Source organism: Microtus oregoni, unplaced genomic scaffold (assembly GCF_018167655.1).
Source record: "Microtus oregoni isolate MIOR12 unplaced genomic scaffold, Mior012 000006F_ref0000085, whole genome shotgun sequence".
Taxonomy (NCBI): Eukaryota; Metazoa; Chordata; class Mammalia; order Rodentia; family Cricetidae; genus Microtus; species Microtus oregoni.
The window spans coordinates 18618347-18646229 of record NW_024543065.1 but is presented as its reverse complement, the minus strand read 5'-3'; the positions used below and the strand labels follow the sequence as shown (position 1 = coordinate 18646229).

General features: G+C 42.6%; 2 protein-coding genes across 12 annotated transcripts in view; both read right to left on the bottom strand.

Annotated features, from left to right (window-relative positions):
• Positions 1-27883, bottom strand: part of Fam184a (family with sequence similarity 184 member A) — a 132914-nt gene that overhangs the window by 70256 nt on the left and 34775 nt on the right. The window lies entirely within an intron of this gene.
• Positions 6256-6769, bottom strand: LOC121450159 (rab-like protein 6). The gene has a single exon (XM_041654957.1). The coding sequence runs from the start codon at positions 6733-6735 to the stop codon at positions 6412-6414; it is 324 nt and encodes a 107-aa protein (XP_041510891.1). The 5' UTR covers positions 6736-6769; the 3' UTR covers positions 6256-6411.

The following is a 27883-nucleotide window of genomic DNA, read 5'->3' as shown; positions in this document are numbered from 1 at the left end:
TGACTGGCTAGCCATCCTAGAGAAATCCATGAGCTCTAGGATCAGTGGAAGACCCTGCCATCAAGGAACGACAGTAACTGCAACCTTGAACCTCCACATACGTGCACCATGTGTAAAAGCATCTGAGAACACAGCTGGACATATTCATTCTGATGAGTGCACATATACACAAATTTACAAGTCCACGTGAAACAAGTCATTTCCTGATAGTTTTTTTCCCTAATGCTGCTGCTATGGGATGAATTATATTACTTTCAAATCCATATTTTGCAACCCTACCCCTGGACATGACGGTATTTGGAGACGAGAACGTTGGGAAGTAATTAGGTTTCTATGGTCAGAGGGTAGGACCTCATCTGTACTTAGTCCTTCTGTCTCTACCACATGAGGAACATACATGTAAGCCAGAAAGAAAGCCCTCATAGGACTGAACAACATGCTACTCTGGGCATGGAACTTCCAGTTGCATGCATGAAAAGGCCTGTGATGGACAGTAGGCATTTTCACTATTGCTCTGTCTTACTATCTTGAGACAATGTCTCTCACTGAACTGGAACTTGACATTTTGGCTAGGCTGGCGTATGATATCTGCCGCCCACTGCTCCAGTAATGTAGCTACGGGTACATTTGGCCGTGCCTGGCTCTTTACATGTGTGCTGGGATTCAAATTCAAGTCCTCAAACAGAGCATTCTTCCCTACTGAGCCATTATCCCAGCCTCACAATGCAGAGCAGTCTCCTCAGAAATTCAACCATTCTATTCTGCAAGGAAGCTCGTTAAGAAATGAAATAAACAACTCAACGTAGCTTCAGGAAGTCCCTGAAACTGGTCAAATGTCCAATGTCCCTTCTTTCCAACGCTCAAGACAAGTCTGAAAGGAGCAGAGACCAGCCAGCCAGTCAGTCTCAGTCTCTCCACCTCCCCTAGTCTCCCCTCCCGTTGCCTATAGATCAGGATGGAAAGCTCTGAGCTACTTCTCCAGCATCAGGCCTGTGTGCTTGCAGGCTGGCCTGCCTCCCTGCCTGCTGCAACACTCCACATTTCGATGACAGTGGACTAGCCCTATAAACTGCAAGCAAACTGTGCAATGCTCTCTTTTATAAGGTGCCTCAGTCATGGTGTCTCTTCACAGCAACAGAGCAGTGTCTAAGACACACCTTGAAAGAAGTAGAGAGCAGTTGAACTTTCTAGAGAAAACAAAGAACAACTGAGCCCCCTGGAAAGGATACTTTCCAACCTGTGGCGCTGCCTGCAGGTTATGAAGTATGCTCCAGGTTTCCAGCTTTTGTGAGCTGTCACCCATGCTGGGGTGGGATTTGGTGATATAGCTGTCTTTGAGTCATTTCTGCTTTTGTAAGAAACCTCTCACCCATTTTTCTCTAAGTGACCCCAATAAAATGTATCAGTTCACAAAGTTGGACTGTGATAGTATCCATGCTTTGCTTTGTCACGGGCTCCCTTCCAGCAGTGAGTATGCATGTATGTGTTGTGTCTCCCCAGGAGAAGTCTGCCACACAATACAACAAAACAATTGATTCTTGATATTTAAGACATAGATTTATGGTGCTTTATTGACAGCTGGATCCTATTAATATGCTGGTAATATATTAATATGTTCCTATTTAAAATCTAACTAACCAGAAATAAAATATATTCATTGCAAGCAAATAAAGTACATTTGTAAAAGACCATCCATTAGTTTATTAAGTAAAATAATTTAGGCCTTTACTGTGACATATTATATCAACTGACTTACCAGTGCTAAAGTGAGTTATCACTGGTGTGGGACAGTTCTATATTTTGTCAATTATATTTTAAATAAATGCTGGTTGGCCAGTAGCCAGATAGGAAGTAGAGGTAGGGCAATGAGAACAGGAGTATTCTGGGAAGAAGGAAGCTCCCTAGGTAGTCCTTCCCAGATCACCAAAGAAGCAGGATGTGATCTGTCCCTCCGAAAAAGGTACTGAGCCATGTGTCTAACATAGATAAGAATAATGGATTTATATAAGTTATAAGAGCTAATACGAAGCCAGAGCTAATGGGCCAATCAGTTTTATAACCTATGGAGACCTCTGTGTGATTTTCTTTGGGGCTTACCGGCTGTGAGAACTGGGCAGGACAGAAGCCCCAACAAGCAGGCCCTCATGTTACATATTACTGAATAGGGGAGGATATATTTGGTACAATGTAGTATCATAAAACCATAAAAAAAATTCTAAGAAAGGGTCTAAAACAACTTTGTATTCAAACAAAGAAAAGTCCAGGACAGATAGATTCATAGCTGAATTTCAGCAGACCTTTAAGAAAAAAAATAATAATGCTCTTCAAATTATCCCATAAAATGGCAAGGAAAGAATGCTTCTAAGCCCATTTCACAATGCAGTACTACCTCAATACCAACACTCTGTAAGGATACAGTTCCTCCACCAGACCAATTAAAGAGAAACCAAAAAATCACTTAATATATTACCTGCAAACTTGCACATTAAAAAGATCATATTACCATGACCACATTGCTCCTTTCCAGAAGTACAAGGATGATTCAGCCTACACAAATTAATACGTTTCTGAACAGAACTCCAATAACTCAAATAATAGCAAGAATCAACAAACAAGATTGCATCAAATTGAAAAGCTTCTGCCTAGCAAAAGAAATAGCAAAGAGTACGCATACAAAATGAAAGAAAATCTTCACCAGCTATTCTTCCAGGAGGAGTTAATACCCAGAATATATAAAGAACTCAAATTATCCAACAACAAAAGGCTAAATAACTAATGGGGAAAAGGTCTGAATGAACTCAATCTTCAAATGGGCAATAAGTACAATATATTTTTAAAAAGTGTTCAATATCCTCAGCTCTCAGGAAAGCGACATGGAGGGCACCAGTAAGATGGCTCCGCAGATAAAGGTGCTTGCCACTAAGCCTGACAACCCTAGAGCCCATGTGGTGAAAGGAGAAAACCGACTCCCCCAAGTTGTCCCTGAGCTGCGCGCATGCACAGTGGCATGAGCACACACACAAAAAACAAATACACAAACATATAAACAAATACTTCCAGAGATTTTTTTCTGTCTTTGTTAAATTAATATTCTTGATAATTAGATCCCTAACACCAATAGGCAAATTTTGAAAGATCTGTAAAACTATATCTTCAAAATAGCCTAAAAACTCTGATTTTAAAAAAGCATATAATATGTGTAACACTACATAATGACACTGTTATAATAATTTTTAATTTTTTTATTGAAAATAGGTTTCCTTTCATACACTATATTCTGTTACTGTTTGTCCTCCCTCATCTCCTCCCAGATCCTCCCCACTTCTTCCCCACCCACCCAAATCTACACTTTTTCTTTCTTATTAGGATTCAAACAGGCATCTAAGAAATAGTGATAAAATAAATTAAGATAAGATAAAGCAAAACTAAATAAGCCACAATAGAATATAGCAAACAAACAAACAAAATGGCCAAGGAAGTATATATAGACACAGTGACACACACATTTGCACACACACAAAACCCATAGAAATATAAAGTTGGAAATCATATCATATACCCAAAGGATCTGTAAGGTAAAAAAATAAAATAAAACAAAACAAACAATAAACAATAAAGCCCTGACAAAACATTATTAGACAAAAATCCTCGAAAATGCCATTGAGTTCATTTTGGGTTGTCCATCTGCTGCTGGGCGTGGGAATGGTCTTCAGAGTGGTTTGTGTACCCTGTGAGACTCCATAGGAGAAAACAAAGTTTTCATCTGTGAGTGGTTATCAATTGTAGATGGCCTCCGTGAGGGATGGGGTTTGTATACACCAGCCTTCTCAGCCCCCATCTGGTCAAGACCTATGCAGGCTCTGTGCATGCTACTACATTCTTTGTGAGTTCATATGTGTGGATCATGTTGATTTACAGGGCCTTAGTGGTTTGTTTTGTTTTATTTTTCTCGGAGTCTTTGCTCCCCTCTGGGTCTTACAGTCTTTCTGCCTACTCAGATGCAGGGGTCCCTGAGTTCTGAGGAGAGGGATTTGAGGAAGACATCCCATTTAGGACTGAGTGTTCCAAGGCATCTCACTCTCTGCACATCGTCTAGCTGCGGATCTCTGTATTTGTTCCTATCTACTGCAGGGGAAGCTTCTGTGGTGATGACTGAGGAAGGCATTGATCTGTGAGTATAGCAGAATGGTATTAGGAACCTTTTTATTGCTAGATTCCTTATGCAGAACAGAACTTCTTTCCCCTAGTCCCCAGCCTATCTAGTCTCAAGTGTCGGGAATGGGTTCCATTTCATGGAGTAGGGCTTAAAGCCTTAAATCCATCAGACATTGATTGGTTAGTTGTACAAGCTTTGTGTCAGTATTGTATCAGCAAATCTTGTGGACAGGTCACTATTGCAGACTGGAGGGCTTGTAGCTGGATTAATATTTACCTTTCTTCTTTGGTAGCCTTCAGAGCACCTTCTAGTACTATGAACACTAGTCAATTGGCATGAAGGCTCTAGTTAGGCACCAGCTCGACTTCTTCATATTCAGTGATGATTGAGGAAGGCACTGATCTATGAGCACACCAGAATGTTATTAGGATCCTTTTATTGCTAGGTTCCTTCAGCAGAACAGTACTGCTCATTGGTGAAGAGTCCTGGCTGCTCTTCCAGAGGGGTTCAATTCCTAGCACCCACAAGGTCACTTGTAACCATCTGCAACTCTGGTTCAGGGTATCTAATACCCTTTTTTTGGGTCTCCACATGCATCAGGCATGCGTATGATGTGCAAACATGCATACACATGTTCCACAAACAAAATATCCAAATATGTAAAAATAAATAAATAAATAATTTTAGAGGTGTGGAGATCCCATCTGTGCCAGCCAGAAGTGCTGCTATCAAAGATGCAGAATTAATGAATACTTAGGATGCAAAGGAGCAGGAATCCTTCTTCTGAACCCCCCAGGATGTTGTTTCTCCGTAGCTACCATTCTAACTAGGGTAAAACAGGATCTCAGTGTAGGCTTAACTTGCATTTTGCTCCTGGACAGTGAGGCTGGACATCTCTCTTGTTCACTTCTGTGTGGGAATGAGAAGGCCCCCTGCATAGGCTCATATATTTGAATGCCTGGTCATTAGCAAGTGATACTACTTGACAGGGATTAGGAAGTGTGGCCTTGCTGGAAAAAGTCTGTCACCAGAGGTGGGCTTTGGGGTTTCAAGGGTCCAAGCCCTGTCAGAATTTCTCTCCTCCCGCTGCCTGTGGATCTAGATGTAGAACTCCACCCTCTCAAGCACCATTTCTGCCTGCATGCTGCCAGGCTCCCTGCCATGAGGATAATGCACTAAATGCCTACAACTGTAAGCCAGTCCCAGTTAAATGTTTACCTTTTGTAAAAGTTGCTGTGGTAAAGGTGTCTCTTCACAGCAATAGAACACTGACCGAAGACAATATCATTAGCTAATTTATTGTGCTGTTCGATGTCTTCCTGTACAGTTGTTAGTTTCTTTATTCTAGGTATTAACCCTGTTAGATGGATAGCAAGTAGAGATTTTCCCTTTACTCGTTAGGTGGTCTCTTCACTCACTTAACCGTCCCATTGCTGTACCACAGTGGTTTATCTGGGAGGTTCCATCTATCAGCTGCTATCATTTCCTAAGGGTGCAGACTCCTATTCAGAAGATCCTCCTCCTCATGCCCAATACTGAATTGCTCTACCCAGTTTCTCCTTGAAACGTTCCGAGTTTCTGATCTTCCACTAAGGTCTTTGATCCGTCTTAAGTTGTGCATGGTGAATTTCATTCTTTTACACATGGATTTCCCCACCACTATTTTTTTCAAAGGTTTCCTTCTTCAATGTCAAAAAATCAGGTGGCTGTAGCCACATGGATTCACATTTGTTATCTAATTGACTCCTCTGTGTGTCTGTCTTCATGCCAATACAAGGCTCTGTCACCAAGATCTGTAGCATAATCTGAAATTAGGCATGGTGATACTGCCAGCATCTTCTTTTCGTCTAGGATCCCTCTGACTCTTCAAGGTCTTCTGTTTCCGTATGAATTTTAAGATTTTTTTTTCTATTTCTGGAATGTCACTGGAATCTTGGAGGCACTGAACTTAAAGAATGGTTTGGGAAGTAAAACCATTTCTACATTGCTAATTCTGTCAATGCATGAGCAAGGAAGGCCTTTCATTTTTCTAGTAACTTCTTCAATTTATTTCTTCTGAGTTTAAAGTTTCCAGTGTAGAGGTCTTTTGTTTCCTTGTTTAGACTTCTAGTGTACCACCATAATGAGGGCAGACAATGGCTGGGGGTCATAGGTGGCAAGGTGGTCCTGGGAACGTGGGTGCATAGGCAGCAGCCTCCCCAAATCAGTCACCGGCAGTTCCCCTCTTCCCAGAAAAACCAACTGCCTCTGGTAGCCTAAAGCTCCTCATAGTCCCCACCTCCTGGGTGGTGGCTGCCAGGAGCCCTGCCCCCCAGGAAGGCTTCCAGCTCATCTGCAGCCTTCTGTTCCTTGCTCCTAGGGGGCTTCTTCTTCTTCCTCCGATCCTCCTTGCCTTTCTCCTTATCCTTGTTCTTCTTGTCTTTGCTTTTCTTTTTTGTAGCCTTTTCTTCGTCCTCTTTGCCTTTCTTCTTCTTTTTCTTCTTCTCTTTAGAGGGAAGTTTGCCGTCTTTATCTTCATCACTGCTTTCCTTAGGTCCTGTCTCCTCCGGGCCCAGACCAAAGAGATCTATCTGAGTCATTCTTCAGTCTGAAAGCAGAGACTGGGGGTTTGGAGGGTGGGGGTGACTGGGCAGAGCCAGTGTCCTCATCGGTCACATCAGAGAGGTCTTCTCTTACTGGGAATCCTCCCACTCTCTTCTGTGTGTCCGATTCATCACTTTCAAAGTCAGGATCATCTAATACAAAGGACAGCATCTTTCTGACGACACTTACTTGTCTTTCCCTTCCTGGGGTCTATGAGTGCCATCAGTGGGTGGCTTGGTACCACCGTGGTCAGGCCCTGAGCCAGTGGTGAGACCATCTGACCATGAGGGTATGGCTCGCGTGGGAGCTCCCTTCTTTAGTGAATGTGAGACCTTGATGGAGGACCATTTTGTCTCAGACTCTGAGCATTGCTGAGGAGCCACTCTGGGGTGGCCTACCGGTCTCTCGGCTTCCTCCTTACTGGAAAAACTGATATTCTTACTGGGGACGGGGTCTGCGGACAGCAGGGATTTGCTATGTGGCTGATCTTCTATGTCCACGTCATCCTGGAAACCTGCCACCACTGGGTTCCCTCCGATGGCTTCCCCATCGTCACTGTCACTTTCCTGCTGTGGGCCTTTGGCTCCAATTTTATTCTTGTCTTTAGGTAGGGTTGTATCTTCCAGGAAGCTTCGGTAAAGGCCATCTTCAGGAACAAAATCCTCAATGTTCTGGACTCTTGCTGGGACCTCTAGAGCTAGAGCTGGCTCTGGAGGTGAAGGTGTCACGTCAGCAGCTGGCAAGGTCCCAAATGGTATAGGAGGGTCTTCTTTCTATGTGTTACTTTAATTGGCCAAATAAAGAAACTTCCTTGGTCTTTTGATAGGACAGCAGCTTAGATAGGCAGAGTAGACCAAACAGAATGCTGGGAGAAAGAAAGCAGAGTCAGGCAGACACCATGGCTCTCCTCTCTGAGATAGACGCTGGTTAGACTCATGCCAATAAGCCACAGTCAAATGGCAATACAAATTATTAGAAATGGGTTAGATCAATAGGTGAGAGTTAGCCAATAAGAGGCTAGAACTAATGGGCCAGGCAATAATTTAGTTAATACAGATCTCTGTGTAATTATTTCAAGTAAAGCTAGCCAGGCAGCGGGAAGCGGCCTGCTGCTCCTTTTACAACACCATAAAACCGCTCAAATGATTTCTTACAATAAGAATCTTTTAATTTCTTCAAAATGTTAGAGAAAAAAAAAGCACTGCAGGAATTGCAGTCTAAAGAAACAGTGTAGGAATGATACAAAGGGGAAAATGAACCCTCTGCGAAAACTAGCGGTGTAAACATGGTCAGTGTTACAGGGGTACTTTATCTGCCGGGCCCATCATTCGTAAAATGGCCTCAGGACAGATCCCTGGGCATGGTCCTGGGATGGGGAGGTGATGGAGGAAGGTCATTGGTTAAATAAAAAGAAACTGCTTGGCCCTCATTGGTTAGAAGATAGGTGGGAGGAGTAAACAGAATAGAACGCTGGGAGGAAGAGGAAGTGAGCTCAGACTCCACAGCTCTCCTCTCGGGAGCAGATGCCTCAGAGAGATGCCATGCTCTGCTCTCCCGGGCAGACGCATGCGATGAAGCAAGCCGCCAGGTTAGACATGCTGAATCTTTCCAGGTAAGACCGGTGCTCACAGATTATTAGAGATGGGTTGATCGGGATGTGAGAATTAGCCTGTAAGGGCTAGAGCTAAAGGGCCAAGCAGTGTTTAAATGAATACAGTTTGTGTGTTGTTATTTCGAAGCATAAGCTAGCCATGTCAGGCAGACGGGGTGCTGGGGATGCAGCCCCGCTGCCCCTAATTACTACAGGGAGGAGTATGAGGACCCATGAACAGGCATCATGCCGACAGAGGGGTATGAGTGTAGCAAAGACAAGAATCACAGCTCCAGACGGGGAGAGGGCCTAGGCAAAGCCAAAAGGCACTCAAAAGTGCAGACAAATGAGTACTATGTCTTATATTCAGACTCTGTGCCTCAGAATCAGGGAGGACATTTGATGGTGACAGCGGAAGCCAGAGGACAACAGAAAGAGTGATTAGTAAAGTTTAGGGAGAGGAGGCAGTCAGCCAGCATAGACGAACACCCAAGAGACGGCTGTGAAAGAAAGGCAACTAGGAGGGTGGTCCAGGAGGCAGGAAGTGCAGGAAGGGTTTGCTGGTTTAAACGGAGAAGGAAGTGTAATCCAGAGATGGACTATCTCTTTTGGCCACAGTGATGCTCCTAACCCTTGTGAGAACAACCTTGTGGGCCTTCGCAGTCCAGTCACCTCTACCGAGTAAAAGGTTCAACCACACAGCAGCCAGGAGAAGACCCTTCTCATCTCTTCTCCAGGGTATGGCTTTCTGGTCAGTCTCAATCTGTTATTTTACACCTCGAGGACAATTCTAGTTGCAGCTGCACTTTCTCTTTCTAGTCAGTGCTAGGAATAGATCAACAAAGAAGGAACTCACCCTCTGAGTACTGAAGCGCTGTTAAAAGGCACACATGGCTTACAAAGTAACATTCACTAATGTTTCTGTTTGATTGCTTGGGGACAGTGTGTGCAGTAGATGCATGTACGTGCACCTGTGCATGTTGGGGGGCGGGGGGCACGTGCCTGTGGATAGGGGCAAGGAGGCCAGAGGTTGCTGCTCCCATCTTACAGTCGCACTTAAACTGGCTGCCCCGTGAGCCCACCATCTGCCTGTCTCTGCCGTCCCCGAGTGCCAGGATTACAGTGGCCATCACGCCAGGATTTTATGTGGTACCAGAGACCTAGATATTCACACCCATGCTGGCACAGCAAACACTTCACCCACTGAGTCACCTCCCTTGCCTCATATTCAATATTTTAAAAACCTAACTTCCCACAGGTCAGGGAACCCTGATTGCTCTTCGGGCTGATGAGGGAGGGGGATTTGATCGGGGGAGGGGGAGGGAAATGGGAGGCGGGGGCGGGGAGGAGGCAGAAATCTTTAATAAATAAATAAATTTAAAAAAACCTAAACCTTATTTCTTTGGGAGGAGGGCGTGTGACAGCATGCATGTGGTGGTCAGAAGACACATGCAGAAGTCAATTCAAATCTCTCCTTCTACCATGTGGGTCCTAGCGGTGGAACTCAGGTCATCAGGCTTAGCGGCAATCACTTCTGCCCACTGAGCCCTCTCATTGGCCCATGTTTTGTAGGGTGTTTTGAAGGGGTTATTTGTATTCCTAACATCTGACACACATTGTACAAAGGCTTTGGGTTTTGGGTTTTATAGATAGGGTTTCATAGAGTCTAGGCTGGCCTCAAACTTTGACCCCATCAATCTGCCTCTGCCTTCTACCCCCTGGGTGGGACTGCAGGTGTGCCCCACCATATGTGGTTTATACAGTGCTGGAGACTGAACCAGGCAGGCGCTCTGCCAACGAGCTGCACCCCAGCCAACAGACTACCTGGTCATAAGGCATCAGAATGAAATAACAGTCTGAGAACTGAAATTCACAAGATCAAGTTCTTACTTTTGCCATTACAGCCTGTTCTATGTGCTCTAGAACAACCACACAGTGTGATACTCTCAGAACGGCCTCAAAAGGAACATTTCACAAACTGTCCAAGACAATTCTCCAATTCTTAAGTATTTCCAATAAGCTCTGAACAGTTTATTTAGGGAATCTTATTTATTGATGATGTACTTCATGGTTTAGAGCCTGAATATTAACCCCGCATCCCAGTATCCATTTTTGCTAAGTAAAGCCATGTAAATCAAATATTTAAACCTGTTCCTTTGCAGGTGATGAAATTATACAAATATTCCCTTATTTTCTTTACAGTTCTACTGGGGATAAAGAGTAGCATGTATTTATGCTGCCTATGTTATTTCAATGTTAGTTTTCCTCACTGTATGGAACGAAAATAAGATTCATAAAACCAAATTCATCTCAAGTAATTTAAACAAGATGAGGTGGACAAAAGAAAAACATAGAATGAGGATGTCACAAATAAGAACGCATGCCAAAGAACACTGATGTGGCAAAGGCTACAGAGCATCACTAATACAAAAGGATCGTCAGCAGAAAATCCCAGGTTGCAGCACCAAGCATGTATACACATGCACACAGAAACATGGGCATACGTGAGTGAATAAGCACACCACATCTATCTTCTGAACCATTTTAAAATAAATTTTGTCTACCAGAGCATATTGTTCTTAAATACAGTCAAATATTATTTTCTAAGATTTAAGGCCATAGCATTATCATACCCCAAATTTAGAGTAATATAATATTCTCTAATTTCAAGAGCATAGTAAATAAAATTATTCCAGTAGTGAAATTTACAGTATCTTTTCTTTATCACTGTAGATCTACTTAGAATTCTACATTGTGTACTATTACTTTAGTGTTCTTAAACTTGAGACACAGAGAGAGTATGTGTGTGTGAGCGAGAGTAAGAAAGAGAGAGAGCTATTGTTTTATTTTTTTAATTTTATGAAATTTGTTGTAAAGAACCAGGATGTTGGTTGTAAAGTATACAGGTTTTTAACATTCTTATTTTATGGGGACTTTTCATATCAAATTATTCAAGGAAATTTGATGTTTCTTCTCAGTACAACTATAAGTATCTAAAATTAATTAATATCATCTTAATCAACATAATTACATATACTAATATCATCACATTAATAATCCAAGGGAAAATCTACGAAATATATTACTCTTCTCAACCCCCTTCTCAAGTAGTATTCTTCTCTTGTAATATACTACTCAGCTTAAATCCATCAAGCAATAAGCAAGCTGGGACTTGAGAGCTGACTTAGCAATTAAGAACACTTGCTGATCTTTTAGAGGACCAGTGTTCGGCTTTCAGTAACCACATAAGGTGGCTCATTACCGCTTGTAACTACAGGTCCAGAGAATTCAACATGACACACTGTCCTGCCATTTTCCAGCACCTGCACACATGCAACATGTACATTTTATTTATTTATTTATTAAAGATTTCTGCCTCCTCCCCGCCGCCGCCTCCCATTTCCCTCCCCCTCCCCAGATCAACATGTACATTTTTAAAAAACCTTTTGAAAAAAAAAACAAGTATAGTGGCCCATGTGTAATCCCAGTACTCAGGAGGCTGAGGCAGGAGGATCACCACATTTTCAGTCCCTAAACCACAATATATGACTGTGTCCCAAAACAAACAAACAAACAAACAAACAAACAAACAGATAAGAAATAGAACAGAATTTGCTTTTGCTTATAAAGGTAGATCCTAAAATGATTAATCTATTTTTATTGTATGTGCATTGGTGTTTGACCTGCATGTATGTTTGTGTGAGTGTTCTAGATTCTCAGGAACTGGAGTTACAGAGAACAGGGAGCCGCCATTTGGGTGCTGGGTATTGAACTCAGGGAATTAATCCCAGCACTTGGGGGGCAGAGGCAGGCAGATCTTTATGAGTTCAAGGATAGTCTTGTCTACAGAGCTTGTTCTAGGACAGCCAGGGCCACCCCTGTCTCAAAAAACCAAAACCAAAAACACAAAAACAAAACAACAAAAATGGTAGATCCTAAGACCAAGCATTGCCTACATGTGCAGCAAGGTATAGGCTGGAGCTTGCCAGTCTCCACCCAGCTCCCTGGGATCCTGTCCTGGGTAGAGTTGTCAAAGGCCAGACGGGGACTGTTCACGTGTATGGAAGGAATTCAAAGAGGCAGTGAGAGCCATCGAGGAACTAACTAGACATGTAAGGAGAATCTGACAGTCCTCGACAGGGTAAGAGGAAAACCTTCCACTCCACATTCTCACAAAGCATTCAATTCATTTTCCACCATACAACAGGAGGTACAGGAGAGCTGCACACAGATCGGTGTCCGAGGCGAGCAGCACGGGACCACACACAGCACTTCTGCCCTGGCGGGAAGCTAACTGCCTATTTACCTCGTGGTCCAGTTTCTTTTGTATTACATCAAATAGAAAGACAAAGGCTGCTTTTCATACATTATGTAATCAAATTAATTCCAGCAACAGACTTGTGTCTAAATGAAGCATTTAGGAGGCAATTAACAAAGAAGCTCATTCGGATTTACATAAGCCAAGGCACTCTAAAGCCTGGACTTTAACATAATTTGAAAACCTAATTGCTTTGGGAAATAATTACTTTTAAAGATACATTTGTTCTCTGTGTTTCCATAACTACTGTTGGAAAGAATTTCAGAGATTATTTATAAAGTATAACAATGTTTCCTCGCCCTGCTTGGTGATATAGACTGCATCTATCTCCCCAGGGGAGTTAATCTGAACTTTGAAATGCAAATGTCATTTTGAACACAACAGTCTTAGAAAGGCTCACAAATCAGCTGTCATTCGGGATCCTGGCTACAGGATCTGTGGTACCAAACTTTTATAAAACAGTCAACACTTTTGTGTGTGGACTTCTACTGTGTGCTCTGAATTTTTATATGAATTCCAGCAAAGAAAAGTATATGCATTCTTAATCCTAAATAGAACTTTTCCAACTAGGACATACACAAAATGATGGGAATTTCAGATAACACACATTTATATTGAGTGTCAAGCTGTAGGGTGCAGAATGAAGACACAGCATGAAGTCTTCAGAAATAACTCGATGAAAACTAAAAGTAATCAGAAAAGGTCTGGAAGGATGGAGTAGGCGAGAAGGCTGAGCAGGTAGGAGCATTTGCTGCTCTTTCATAGGACCAAGGCTCAGTTCTGAGCACCTACGGATTCCAACCACCTTTAACTCTAGTTCAAGGGAGATGACGCCCTCCCCTGGCTACCACAGGCACTGTATGCACATGGTGCACATACATACATGCAGGCAAACATTCATATACTTAAATTGTTTTATTTAATAAGTTTAGGTGCTCAAGAGCTAGCTCAGTGGTTAAGAGTAATGGCTGTTCTTCCCAAGGACCTGGGTTCAATTCCCAGCAACCACATGGCTGCTCACAGTTGTCTCTAAGTCCAGCTCCAGGTGATCTGAGACATATACATGCAGGCAAAACAGCCATAGACATAAAACAAAATAAAATGGAAATAGAGAAAGGCCTAAAATGACTCAGGCAGTTGTGAATGGCAGGGAGGGCAGCTTGGGTTAAAGTACAGATATTACATTCAGAGCATGGGAAAGTCTGATAACTCATCAGCAAGCGAGGGCCAAGGAAAGCTAGTGACTGTATTTCTAGAGATTAACAGTGTCATAGAAATTTGATTAGGAAATTGGACAAAAATTTTGTAAGTTTTAATAATTTAGTAAGACTTAGCATCTATACATATTTCTACATATTTTATATGCACTCAGTGACTCTGGACACAGATTCCTTACATTTCACAGTTTTCCACTCATTTTTCACCTAAGATACATTTTTGTTCACATGTAAAGATTTCTCAGAGCAGAGAACAATATACGACCGATTGTACATCATAGCCTTCCCGCTGTTCCTAATGCATAAAATAAGATGGTTCTTAAAAATCAACCATCATAGGCAGGCCCAGTGGTGCAGGAGGTTAGAGAGGAGAATAAAGTTCCAGTGCATGACTGGCTACTGTGTGAACTCAAGACCAGCCTGGTAACTCAGTGAGATTTCCATTTCAAAAGTCCAGAAAGAGCTTCCCCTCAGCAGGAAACGATATACCTAATGTATGTGCAATCCTAGGTTCAATCCCCAGTGCTAACAAAAATCTAGTGTAGTGAATCAGTACTGTACAGCCACAGGAAGAGCGAGACAATGTCTTATGTTGAAAGGAGACCACAATTGGTTCTCATCTACAAAGAAATTGCTATTTGCCTGACTCTTTTGCCAATAAAATAAAAGAGTCCATCTGTTAACAGTGGGAAGCAGGCTGGACCACATCTGAGTTAAGCCTTTACAGACAGTTAAAATTCCAAGACAGACAGACAGAAGTATAGCCCCCCACAAAAAGGTGGGAGTCAGGTAGGAACTGGACAGGAACAAGAGCAAGCAGCAATGGAGGGTTCCTGGCCAACTGCTCTCCTCACCAGGTTGTGTGAACATGTCAAAATGCTGTCAATCACCTGGCTTTTGCTTCATTCAGAGAGGAATCATGGGAGATACTTTCCAGTTCTTATGAGCCTAAGAACAGGGGACAGACTGGCAGACCAGGAACCTTTATAGCTCCAACCCTGGAGGGCCAGGCACTTGCTGCTCAAGGACCATGAGAAAAAGGTCTTTTTTAGGCCCCTCTTGGTTTTCAATGCAGTAATACAGGCTAACCTGCTTAGCATGAGGAGAAGACAGCAGAGGTGGCTGCAGAGTTGCATCAGTAGACAGGAGACCCTGTCCCAGTGATGGCAGCAGTAACAGGCGGCTTGACAGACCTCACCCAGAAAAAGAAAGGACAGGATCCTAAGGAGCTGAGCTGAAACCAGCAAGACCCAGCCTGTAACTTGCTGAGCAGCGGGAGGACGCTTGGTCTTAGGATCTACCTTTTAAAAGCAAAAGTAAATTCTGTCCTATTTTCTTATCTGTTTTCGTTTGTTTGGGGACATAGCCATGCATTGTGGTCCAGGGACTGAAATGTGGCTTGTTGTTGTGAGCTTTGACGAGTGGCTCTAGAACATGGGAGTTAGTCATTGGAATTCTTCAGCTTCCAGCTCGTGTTAAAAGTTCATGAACAAGGTTTGCATGCCGGGACCCTCCATCCCATAGAGACACCTTGTTACGACTCTTGGGTGGCTAGTCTTACCACTCGTAGGCCTGCGATGTAACCCACAGCCCCTGGCCGTGGTTAGCGGTAGAGTTCTTACACTATGACATCTAAGACCTTTGGCCTTGAGGCTTCAAAGCTTCCTGAGGCTCTTCTAAGAGTAAGAGCTGTCAATGAGCATCTCCAGCTTTCCCCACCTTCATCTCCATTAGCTTCCTGCCATTCTACCCAGCTGCTCTTTGGAATTCTCCAGCTGTTCTCTCTTCAATATTAGTTCTGTTGCTGCTGCTGTTACCCAGGCAGGGTCTACTGTCACCTCCACTGCGGTGACTCTCTGTTTCTACCTCTGCTGCCTTCTCGTGTTAGCAGGTTAGCTTGTACCACCAGCGGTAAATACCAAAACTGGATGAAAAAAAAATCCTTGGAAGAAGCTATTTATTTGGCTGAATGTCACCGGAAGAGCATCAGAAAATGACTCAAAAGGTGAGCCAAACAGTCTGCTTGCATGCACATCCAGAAAAGAGTACGGCAAGGGGTTTCTATAAAACTCAGAGCAGACTTCATGCAAATGAAGGGAGGATTGTGTGTACAATGCAAAGGAAGGTCTCTGCACAAATCACAAACCTCCTGGGCCAAGGGAAGCACTTCCCTCTGGTCTGGAAGAAATGGCTACAAGGTAATTAAGAGTTCACCACTGCCCACCCCACCCCACCCCACCCTCAAAAAAATCCAGAGCAGAGCAGTCTGTTTTTCAAGTCGTGGAACTTTTTGGAGCAAGAGTTTTGGCATGGCAGCAGGCAGTTATGGTTGCTTTGTAGTTTCCTCACAGCACCACAGGGGTTCGGAGCAGCCAATGCTAGCAGGAGGGGCATCTGGCTGGCTGCTTGGCATCCTCTGCTCAAGGCATCTGGGACACCAGAGAAAGGTCTAACAGCTGTCACACAGGAAGTAAAGAGGCCGAGTGGAAAGCTCAGAAGTGAGAACTGGAGTTCAGACCTCCAGCACCCACAAAAAAAGCCACATGGTGTAACAGCTCCCTTATAATCCTAAAGCTCTGGAGGCAGAAATGAAGGATCCCCAAGGCAAGCTGACCAGCTGGACTAGTCAAATCAGCAAGCTCCAGCTTCAAGTGAGAGACCCTGCCTCAATAAAGAAAGTGGAGAATGAAATCAAGGAAAACACCTGACATCAACTCCAGCACCCACATACCTGCACACATGAAAACATGCACACACACTACACACATATGAACATGCATACACAGACAGACAGACAGACACACACACACTAATGAGTCAAATGGTCCCTTTATGCAAATCAGTAACCTTGGGAGTCTTTTCTTTCTGGCAATACCATCCTCCCATCCTCTGACTTTGCAGTCTGCTCTTTTCTCAGTAACCAGTGTTTCCAGTTCCTCTTCATCCTCTAGACATGTATTTTTTATCGTTGCTTTGGTTAATAGCCAATGGCAGAGTTACTGGAAAGATCCTTGCCATCCCTCCTGACCTGTTCTCTGCTCCCTTCTCTCCTGTCTACCACCCTTAGACTAGCCATCTTACAGCATAGTACTATTACACCCCTGTACAGCAAAAGCAGCTCCTATGGGCTGATGGGTGATGATGGCAAAAACATTCAGACCTTGTGGCAAAACACAACCTGGCTTTGAGTCTGTGCTGCCGCTTATGCCACTGGTCACAGGTGTTCAAACCCGGTGTATGCATGCTTCTGCACCTGCAAATGAGAATACCAAATTACTCCCTAAAAATCTTAAAAGGATCACCTGAAGTAAGGTAATCAAAGCACCTTCTTCAGCTCCTGCCAGGACAGACCTTCAGAGAGCAGTGGTAAACACTGCCTATCCTTCAACACCGCCTGTCTAGTTGAATCTACTAATCTAACTGCACATGTTAGTTCTGATGCATGAGCTCTGCTCCACTGAGAGTGGCATCCCCTTGAAAGGCCGTGGGCTGTCTACCCCGTTGTGACGACCATCACAACCAGTGCTCCTCCTCCTCTACATGACTCATTCTTCAGAAGCATCCTGAGGCTTGTTTCCCCTTTGAATCCTCAATCTTCAATCCAAACCCACACAATCTGTCACCAGCTCCCCAGAGTTTCTGTTCTAGAAGTCCTGCCTGAACCTGAATGTGTCATTTAGGATCCCATCAGTCTATTGTGTGACACGCATATATCTTGTCTCTGTAAATGCCATCAACTTTCAGCATCAACAGAGAAGTTACCTGTCTCCACACAGCCTCACAAATGCCCATCAAATCACAACAATTTAGAATGTTCACAGAGTGTTAAAAATAAAACATCTTTCAGATTACTTATATTTTAATGTGTACAACCATTCTTCCTTTATAGACACATCTAAAATTCATCAACAATTTGCTTTGACTTCTTAAAACACACACTCGTACAGAAATGCCACTTCAAGTCATCTCTTCTATGAGCCAGCAGGAAAAACAGCTAGCCGAGTTGTCTGCAGCATTCGACTACAGTGAGCGCTGGTGTGCTTGCAATGTCACACACAGCAACGCCTGCACTCTTCAAATAAAAAGAAGAAACCAAAACTGTGTTTTGTCTTTTTGAATTAAAAATTCTATTTCTCAAAGAATAAGTTTTATAACAAAATAGCAAGAAGATAGCTTAATTATGGCAATGCATATTATTTGATACTAAGAATACAAAAAAGCATTTACAAAGCCAATTTTATTTGTGCTTAATGCAAAAGGAATTGATATCATAAATTTCAAATGTCAAAAAATGCATTTGAAAAATCAAATTTTTCAATAAAAACATCAAATAACAAAGCAATGGCACCCAAACAATTTCTCTCTCCTCTTTAATTCACCCCTACAATGATTATTTTTTAAAATAAGGACAAGAAGAAGGAAAACAGAAAGTAGGCTACTATAGCTAGAGGTTCAGAGACCAGGAGTGACATAGGAAGAAAAGCAGTATTCAGTGAGACAGCCTAAGGAGCCTCCGAGTGAGAAAAAGTGAGAAAGATACAAGATGAGTACCCACGATGCGTAAGAACTCTTCAGACTTCACAACAAGCAAAAGAGCCTAAAAGATAGAACACCAAAGACGACACATGGTGGCAAAAGCGTGAAGGATACTTAGAATCATGTGTCTTTGGGGACGTTCAAACAATTGGGGACCATAACACACTTGTTAGAATATTGGCCCAAAATCCTCAACAGTGGCATTAATGTTGATAAGGAAGGGAGGAACTCCCCTTGGTTGCTAGCAGGAGCAACCCGGACTTTTCACAGCTCGGCCGTCTTACAATACTAAAAACAGTTTCATCGTATAGCTTAGCAATTTCAATCCATTCTACTCACCAAGTGAAAACACGCTTATGCAAACCCACAGGTAGTTGTTTAGAGTTTCATTCAAAATTGCTGAAACGTGGCAGTGATCCAGATGTCTTTCAGTAGCTTTATCACCCAATTAACTAACAATATGTTTTGATTTATTAATTGACTGACTGGGTCTAGTAACAGGGATACGCGTTATTGATGGGTCCAAGAGTGAAGCCCTACTGCAAACTATGGTGGTCATGATGCGCCACTGTGGGACCACCAGTTCTAATAAATGTGTCTCCCTGCTGCAGGAAGCTTTTATAATAGACAAGGATCCGTGTCCTGCAGGGGGTGTATGCAAAACACCTGTAATTTCCAGTCAGTACTGCTGCAAATCTAAAACATAAAGTCTACTTTAAAAATCACGCCTAAAACATAATTCCCTAGCAGCTCCTGTCCTGCAGCCTCTGAATGCTAGCAGTAGCGTTCCACTGGTCCCTTCAACAGGTCAAAGAACTTCCCGGAGAAAATGAGCCACCCAAAGAAAAGATCCCCTAGCCCTGGTATTTGGGTATGCTCAATTAAGAAGCGCATCTAACAGCCTTTCCATTCCCACCTGAGATGCAGAAAGGGGAAGGCCGAACCGCACCAGACAAATGTCAGCCTACAAAGCCGTCATCCTCTTGAACTTGTCAGACAGCACCAACCACAATGCAGTCAACTGCCATTCAGGACAGAAAGGCCTCCCAGGACAGACAGGGAACAAACACTGGGGTATGCACGGCAGAGGAAGAGAACAGGCTATCCTACGTGCAAGGGAGAAAAATTAGGTGAAGTTTTGTTAACGAATGGCTGAATGGAAAGCGTGGGCAAGTGCCAGAATCTGAAACTTCCTGCAGCGATAGGTACAGCCAGGGACCGACTCTTGTTTGTGTCCTCTGTAAAACTGGTGAATGAGTGCAGGAAAAATTGCAGCTGGAGCAAGATTACAGCGAAAGCCTCCTGCTACGACGGGGCTGCCAATGAGGCCCAAGTGCAAAGCTACCCAGATCCTCTCACAAGCCCAGCCCAGGTCAAGGCAGTGGTGTTTCTCTCCCTCCAGTCCCAAGAACCAATGATACCTGTGGAGGCCTAGAAAAGAGAAAAATCCAGTGTCCTTTAGGGCAAGGGCAGGAAGACCATGAATACCAACAAAAATAAAACTAATTTCAAATTTTTTGGAATGTAACTTAAACATATGTTGGCAAACAAGGTCTCAGTCTGTTTTTTTTGTTTTGTTTTGTTTTGTTTTATAAAAGATCACAGCCAAGTTCATTAATTTACATGCTATTGACAGCTGTTTTCCTACCGCAACAATATAGCTACGTAATCATTATCATCTACCATGAAAAAGAATAAAAAAAATCAAATCGATAAACCACATCTCAAAAAGAACCAGAAGAGGAGTGAACTTTACCTGCTAGTACCAAAAGAAAACAAACAACTGGCCATGAATGCAATGAAGATTAGGAAACAAAGAAACAAAATGTTGGGTTTTTGTTTTTAATGATCAGTTAAGGGCCTGAGAACTATCCTCTTGATTAAGAGCACTTGTTGCTCTTGCAGAGGACCTGGGTGCTGTTGCCAGCGCCCACATGGCAATTAACCCCCATCCGTAACTCCAGTCGTAGAGAACCAGAGGCTTTCTTCTGGATTCCGTGAGCATGGCGTGCATATGGTGCACAGACATATACACAGGCAAAAACAAAGTCCTGTGTGCATAAAATAAAAAGATTTGAAACATTAAATGATTAACTAGATTAATTAACTTCTGTGTGGTGATGAGCAGCCACAGTGCTGCGACAGTCTTGACTACAGACTTGACTGGACTGAGACGTGCCTAGATTTAGAAACCACATCGTTGGGGGCATGATGGCATTTCTTAAGATGATTTCCCAAAGGGGGAAGAGCTTTCCTGAATATAGGGCATCCTGCTACACAGGCTGGGGGCCAGATGGAAGAAAAGTGGGGGAAGAACAGAGCCCACACTAACATGCTAACACTCTCTTCTTCTTCCCCGACCCTCTCTATCTGTTTTCTGGCCACCATGATGTAGCTACTTTTTTTTTTTTTGCACAAACTCCCACTGTGATGAAGCTCAGCCAAAGAGCATGGGGCTAAGCAACCATGAAGCCTTCCTCTTCTAAGTGATTTCTTTTTCACTTAACTTGGTCACAGCAGTATAAAGCTAACTACCAGGAGCGCACTCTCAGGCTGATCTGGACAAGGTTATGTGTTTCCTCAGATAGGCAAGCATCGAGAGAAAAGTGCCCATAAGAAGAATTTAGAGGTTTCTTCCATTAGAACGCCACAACACACAACTTCTCCCACAAGTGCTTTCCCTGTGCAAAGACCGGGACAGTCGCAGGCAGATGGAAAATAAAGCCACAGATGTAGGAGGAGGCCACTTGGTCATCCCAGCTCCCCAGAACCAAAACAGCCACACAGAAACTATATTAATTAAAACACTGCTTGGCCCATTAGCTTTAGCTTCTTATTGGCTAACTCTTACATCTTAGTTTAACCCATTTCCATAAATCTGTGCATCACAACAAGGTTGTGGCCTACCAGCAAAGTTTCAGCACATCTATCTCTGGTGGCGGAGGCTCCATGGCGTCCAACACCCCCTGCAGCACATAGATGCCATCCTTTCTCCTCTACTCCTCAAGCTCATGTTTGTAATGGTTTCAGAGATCTAAACAAAACCAAGTTAGGTCCTAATTACAGAGAAGGGAGGCAACCTTAAGAGAAAAGGAAGGCCACTTCTCTACCTGCCGAAGTAAAACACTGCAACGAGGGGCTTGTCTCCAAATCTCTGGCTCGTGCTTGTTCTTCCGGTTGTGACTAGAAGGTCCAGCAATCCCCTCTAGTCCTCTCTCATTGCTGCCTGCTGGGGGCTTTCAGAAGTTTGTCCTGAGCCTGGCCATGGCTTGACTCAGCTGAAGGGCTTTAGGAAGCCTTCTCAAGGGCAGCCTTCTCAAGGACAGGAATGGCTGAGGAAGCACAGTGCAGTCACTAACAAGAGGTCCTGCTGACTGCACCCTGGAACTGGACAAGGCAGCAACAGTGGTGGAAAGGGGTCATGACAGGGCTACAGAAACAGACTGCCTGCCATCCATAGTCAGACGAGAAGAAACATGCACTACCACGAAGTTAGCAATGACCATGGCAGACACTCAATTGTGTAATGGAGATTTCCAGTTTCTTTTGGAGCACCACAAAGCCAAGTGTTTCCTTTAAAAAAAAATAAATTATAAACTATTGATTAGAGAAGTTGGAAATATTCTGAAATTAACTCTTTTATTCTTTCTACATCTTTACCATTACCACTGCTCCCCCAGAACACTCTCTTCTTGTCCCATTATTAAAAACTATACTTGGGAAAGATTATCTGTGCTATATATTTCCTGTTTTTTAATCTGTTCACTGCAGAAAGTTTAGAACACAAGGGAGGAAGGGGAGAATGCTACATTTTTATTTTTATGAATTAAAGAGATTAGACATTGGAGGAAAGTACTGAGAAAAATGAAAATCATAAATAATGCAATCTGAGAAGATGGCAAAACCATTAATTTCATTATTAAAAACGTTTACTTTGGGAAGCTAACTTTATCACAATTATACAGAAACTGGATGCCGATCAAGTAAAAGTTACCTAAAAATACACTGTAGTTTTTACTATGCCCATCTAATAACTTCCAGTCCATATTATCACGATTCTCAATTTCTATTTTCTCTGCAAAGGAAATTCAGATGCATAATACACAATAATACAGGACAATATTGTCAAAATTACATCTGCAAAATCATGTAAAAATATTTTTAACACTGACTATACCATCAGTTCTGTTGCAAAACAGTATTTGAACTTCAGGGAAACCCACAATATGTGGGTTCCTATAATATTTCAACCTACCCTTTATAGAGTTTCTATTTAACATAACATGCTCTGTCTTCCTACACATCTATGTCTTTGGTCTGTATCTGGATGAAAACTAGATATGGCATCTTACAAAGAAATATGTATTGGGCAAAACTAATGACTCATCAGCCAACACGTTAACTCTTTTCTTAGAAGTTTCATGTCAGGAAAAGACGAGACTGTTAGTAACACATCCATGTGGTCAATCCTGCAGGAGAAAAGGGGTGCTCACCAGAAAGAGGAAGACGACTCCTGTCAAAATGCACCAGCTGAGTACAACCAGTATGGCAGGCATTTCTCTACAGTTTAGGGCTTGCTCTGACAAACCTTGACACCACACGATGGACACCCCTTAAGGATCTGTATCCCAGATCCTCAGACTCAAGAGCTTTGGTGAGCACAATGACACCAGCCTGAGGGGATGAGCGAGAGGGAGAGTAGTAACTGTTAGCTTGTTTGGCCACATGGCCTTGGCTTATCACAGGACTCAGTAAACAGGCTCCTGAATAAGAACTTGCATAGCAGTAAAATTCAACAAAGTGACTCAGGCAGAGCTGCCAGGTTATTTGATATGGCACGTGCTGGATACTACTGAATGTGGTGGGACCCCATCCTTGAGAGTCAGGCTGCTGGAGCCCACAGCCATCTGAGGTCCAGATCCCCACATTCCAGCATCTACACCAGACTGGTCCCGAGCTAGACACAGGCTTCCCAGCTTATCTCTTCAGAGTTCTTTTCTGGGTTACTGTGATGCCTCCTGACCACACTCATTGACAGCAGCTTCCACTACACAAACTGCTGCTGGGACCTTCTAATGTTAAGTCACATTTTATTTCTAGCCGCTAATGTTGCAAGGAGCCGCTTGTTTGTCCCAGCTGCCCAGAACCGAAATAACCACACAGAAACTGTATTAATTAAATCACTACTTGGCCCATTAGCTCTAACTTCTTATTAGCTAACTCTTACATATTAATTTAACCCATCTCCATTAACCTGTTTATCACCGCGAGAACGTGGCCTATCAGCAAAGTTTTAGCACATCTATCTCTGGCAGCGGATCCATGGCATCTCTCGACTCCGCCCTTCCTTCTCCCAGCATTCAGTCCAGCTTTTCCTGCCTACCTAAGTTCTGCCTTGCTATAGGTCCAAAACAGTTTTTTATTCATTAATGATAATCACAGCACAGAGAGGGGACTCCCACATCACCCTAACATTAGTTATCTAACCCCAAGAACAATTCTAAGATTGAATATAATTTTTATTAATGGCTTTGAGAATAAGAACCTATTTTCTAATTTTTTTCCTCTCTCACTTTCACACCTGAATGTGCTTTAAAAAAAAAAAAGCACACTTTACCTAGGCGCTCTTCCCTTTCCTCCTCCCTACCCATATGAAGCCAGTATTATTAGGTTCTGTCTGTTCAGCCTCCAAAAGGCAGCAGCAATCTCTGCTGTTGTCTCCATTTTCATTGCAAGGAACCTAGTGGAAGTCACCAGCATCTCTGGATCTAAGGCAAGGACCGTGTGCCTAACTTGCCTGTGCTTGTCCTCCTGCTGTGCTATGACCTGCTTCTCACTCAGAAGCCAAAAGGGCCACCAAAACATAAGCCAAGAAGAACTGCTGCTCCCAGACATCCAACAATTTCCCATCAACACGTACAGGGTAACAAAAGCAGGTCAAGCTGGTTAGTGCTTCGGTCTTGAAAGACCTAGCAGTCTTCCTCACCTCAGCTAAACTTGAAGTCACTTTCACCAAATGAGTCCAAGAAACAAGACCAAGGGCTCATCAAAGACAGGCTAAGAAGCAGCTCTAGCTAGGAACAGTTAGTGTTACCTAGGCTGTGTAGGCAGGGGCCTTCGGGATAACTCACCAGGAAATCTAATTTACTGAGCTGTCTGTCCTATAGGAAAACACTGTAGTATAATGAATTACTAAAACAAAATCGCAAGGATCTTTAATGGAATTCAGCTTTTAATTCCTCAGTGAAGGACTTCCAGCAATGACTTGATTTGACTTGCATTTGAAAAATTAAAGTTTTAGTTCATTAGAGAAAATAAAGTGGGTGGTGTGAGCATTAAGGAAAGAACATTTAAAGAATATTACTAACCTGTGAGAGCCCTGAGTTTCTAAATACAACTCTGGGGAATAAAGACATGAGACTTCATTGGAGAGTTATTTAGCCTTGACAGCAAGAGAATCCGATGGTTGACCAGAAGTCTAGACATGCTCTGTCCCAGGTATTTCGTCTACTGATAAAGGCGTATAATTCTACAAAGTGAAGTGTGTCAACAACCAGAGTTGACAGCCTATGCTAGGATTTGTGGTTCTGCTCCATCCGCACAAGTTCACGGGCTAGCAGCTTGCTCTACAGAGTTGGGAAGCTAATGTGGTAAAAGATAGTTAGATCACAAGATTTGATGTCCATGAACAGGATAACGCTCCACGAGGAGTGGGCTGGGCAACTAAGGCATGTGACAGCTATTTACAGAGTCGGCAGTTAGAAAGGAAGCGACACCATGTGCTTAGTATATTTGATTTGTGGCCACTTTCCCTTTTTCTTCTCCGCCATGTCATGGAGTCTCACCATGACACTAGAACCAGCAGGCTGTTTAGACTTTCTAGTCATCAAAATTTATTAGCAAAATAAACCTTTTAACTTAGACCATACCCAGCCTCAAGTACTTCATTATAGCAACACAAATTGAACCGATGTTGTTTAGGTTTTACAGAGGACTTACATAAAACTGAGTAATTAAGATTACTCACATGTTTCTAGACAGTAACCTGCTATCACAGATAAATCAGGTTGGGCTATAACTCTTCCACTTCTGACTTCCAGCGATATGGCTGTTAGTGGTTCTCTTCCCCAAACAGCAGGCACTTCCAAAACAGGTCTTTATGTAAGAACCCAAGGCTAATTGTGTGCTTTACCAATGTTTTAATCTAATAAACAAGGAGATAGCTCACATTCATTAGCAACTTTTGATCATTATAGAGGATGATCTCAATTTGGTACAGAGATGGGGGGGGTAGTTTAACAATCATTAAGTCATCCTGTTAAGAAACTACACACTAAAAAAAAAAAACTACACACTTATTCCCCCACCTCTATCCTGATGGCCCCAGTCACACTCACACCTTCCAGAGTGACTAAATGGAAAAAAAGGTGAAGAGCCATTTATTGGTTTAATAAACACAAAGATATAGACCAATAAAGTTCAATTTAATTCAATTAAAAAGAAACAAAATTTTACAAGACAAAAACTTTTGAAATATGACCGTAGCATAATTAACTCAATTTTAAGGGAAGCAAGTGTGTTTTGAAATACCTTTTCCTGTTGTTTGGTACAGTGATAAACATTTTAGGTCGCAATCTACTTCTCAGCAGGACGTACATATAGTTTAATGAAACAAACATTATGATGCTTTCCCTACTGAGATAATCTCCACGGCATCATGACAGAAGCATAATGAAGTTCTAGAAGTTTAAAGTTATGAGCATTAAAAGTCTTTAAGGAAAATAAGACACACTTAATTCAGTGACACCCTGCTACATCCCACTTTCAACCATCCCATATACATACGTACATATGTAATTTTTTTCAGAGTACCCATTATTTGACATGGCAAACAACAAGGAGAGAATGAGAAGTTGTGTAGGGATTGTATTATTGACAGTCTAGTCATAACACTATGCAAGATATCTAAAACATAGACATCAAAGTCAAGAAATATTGCAAAACAAAGGCCCGCATTGATTCATCCATAAGGTAGCAGAAAGGAAAAGGAAAATATAAAATATTACAGGCTACTGCCTGTTGTGGGAGGTCCTTCTGTCTATGTGCAGCTTTCATTGGTTAATGAATAAAGAAACTGCCTTGGCATGTTGATAGGGCAGAACTTAGATAGCCATGGAAGACAGAACTGAATTCTGGGAGGAAGAAAGCAGAGTCAGAGAGACACCATATATCCTCTTCCTGAGACAGATGTCAGTTAGAATCTTTGCCAGTAAGCCACTGCCACGTGGCAATATACAAATTAATAGAAATGGGTTAAATTAATATAAGAGTTAGCCAAAAAGAAGCTAGAGCTAATAAGCCAAGCAGTGTTTTAATTAATATAATTTCTGTGTGGTTATTTCAGTTCTGGGAGGTCAAGACAAACAAGCAGCCCCAGGCCCTCCTCCTCTTACTGCCCATGTTCTGGGCTACTCTCCAGAACTTGACACTGAAACCCTACTGTTGAAGACATCACATATTTGATGTAGGTGGGTCTTCTTTCTATCTGTTGCTTTCATTGGTTAATTAATAAAAAAAAACTGCTTGGCCTGATAGGTTAGAATATAGGTAGGCGGGGAAGACAGAACAGAATGCTGGGAAGAAGGAAAGTGAGGCAGACACTATAGCTCTCCTCTCCAAGATGGACGCAGGTTAAGATCCTTCCTGGTAAGCCACCACCTCATGGTGCTACACAGATTATTAGAACTGGGTTAAGCAAGTTATGAGAATTAGCCAATAAGAGGCTAGAACTAATTGGCCAAGCAGTGTTTAAAAAAATACAGTTTCCGTGTAATTATTTCAGGGTATAAGCTAGCCAGGTGGCCGCGAGCCGAGCGGCAGGAATTTAGCCTACCGCATCTTCTACACATATTTGAGTCATAGAACATGTAAAAAATAAACAAGTATTGACTTAACAGTGCACGCCTTTAATCCTAGTACTGAGGAGGCAAAGGCAGGTTCATGGTCAACCTGGTCTACAAGAAAAGTTACAGGATAGCCAAGGCTAGACAGAGACACTCTGTGTCAAAAAAAAAAAAAACAAAACACAAAAACAAAAGAAATAAACAGAAAATTCTCAAAGAGCTAACAAAAACTGAGAACAAATATAAAAGGTACTTGAAAAGAAAAATATAAAAATACCTAACGCAAAAAAAGAAGTTAATTTAATTCCAGAGCTATACTTTTAAAGCTTAAATTTGAGATAGAGCTAGACAGAAATGGCAGAGCTGTGAGAGAAAACCAGGCATTGTAGATCATGTCTTTCTCTGTGCCGTGTGGAACATAAAGATGATTAGTTCAGTTTTGGACAGTGATAGGACCTGAAGTTGTGGCAGACGCCCAAATGCAGATGAGAACCTTACAGGATGAAATGGAAAGAAGCTTCCCCAAAGTAATTTAGAGTTCTCCACCACAGCAACTAGAATAGAGGTCTTGTTTTGTTC

Excerpts from the sequence above, each read along its gene's own strand:
- LOC121450159 (XM_041654957.1), bottom strand. The coding sequence starts at position 6,735 with ATGACTCAGATAGATCTCTTTGGTCTGGGCCCGGAGGAGACAGGACCT.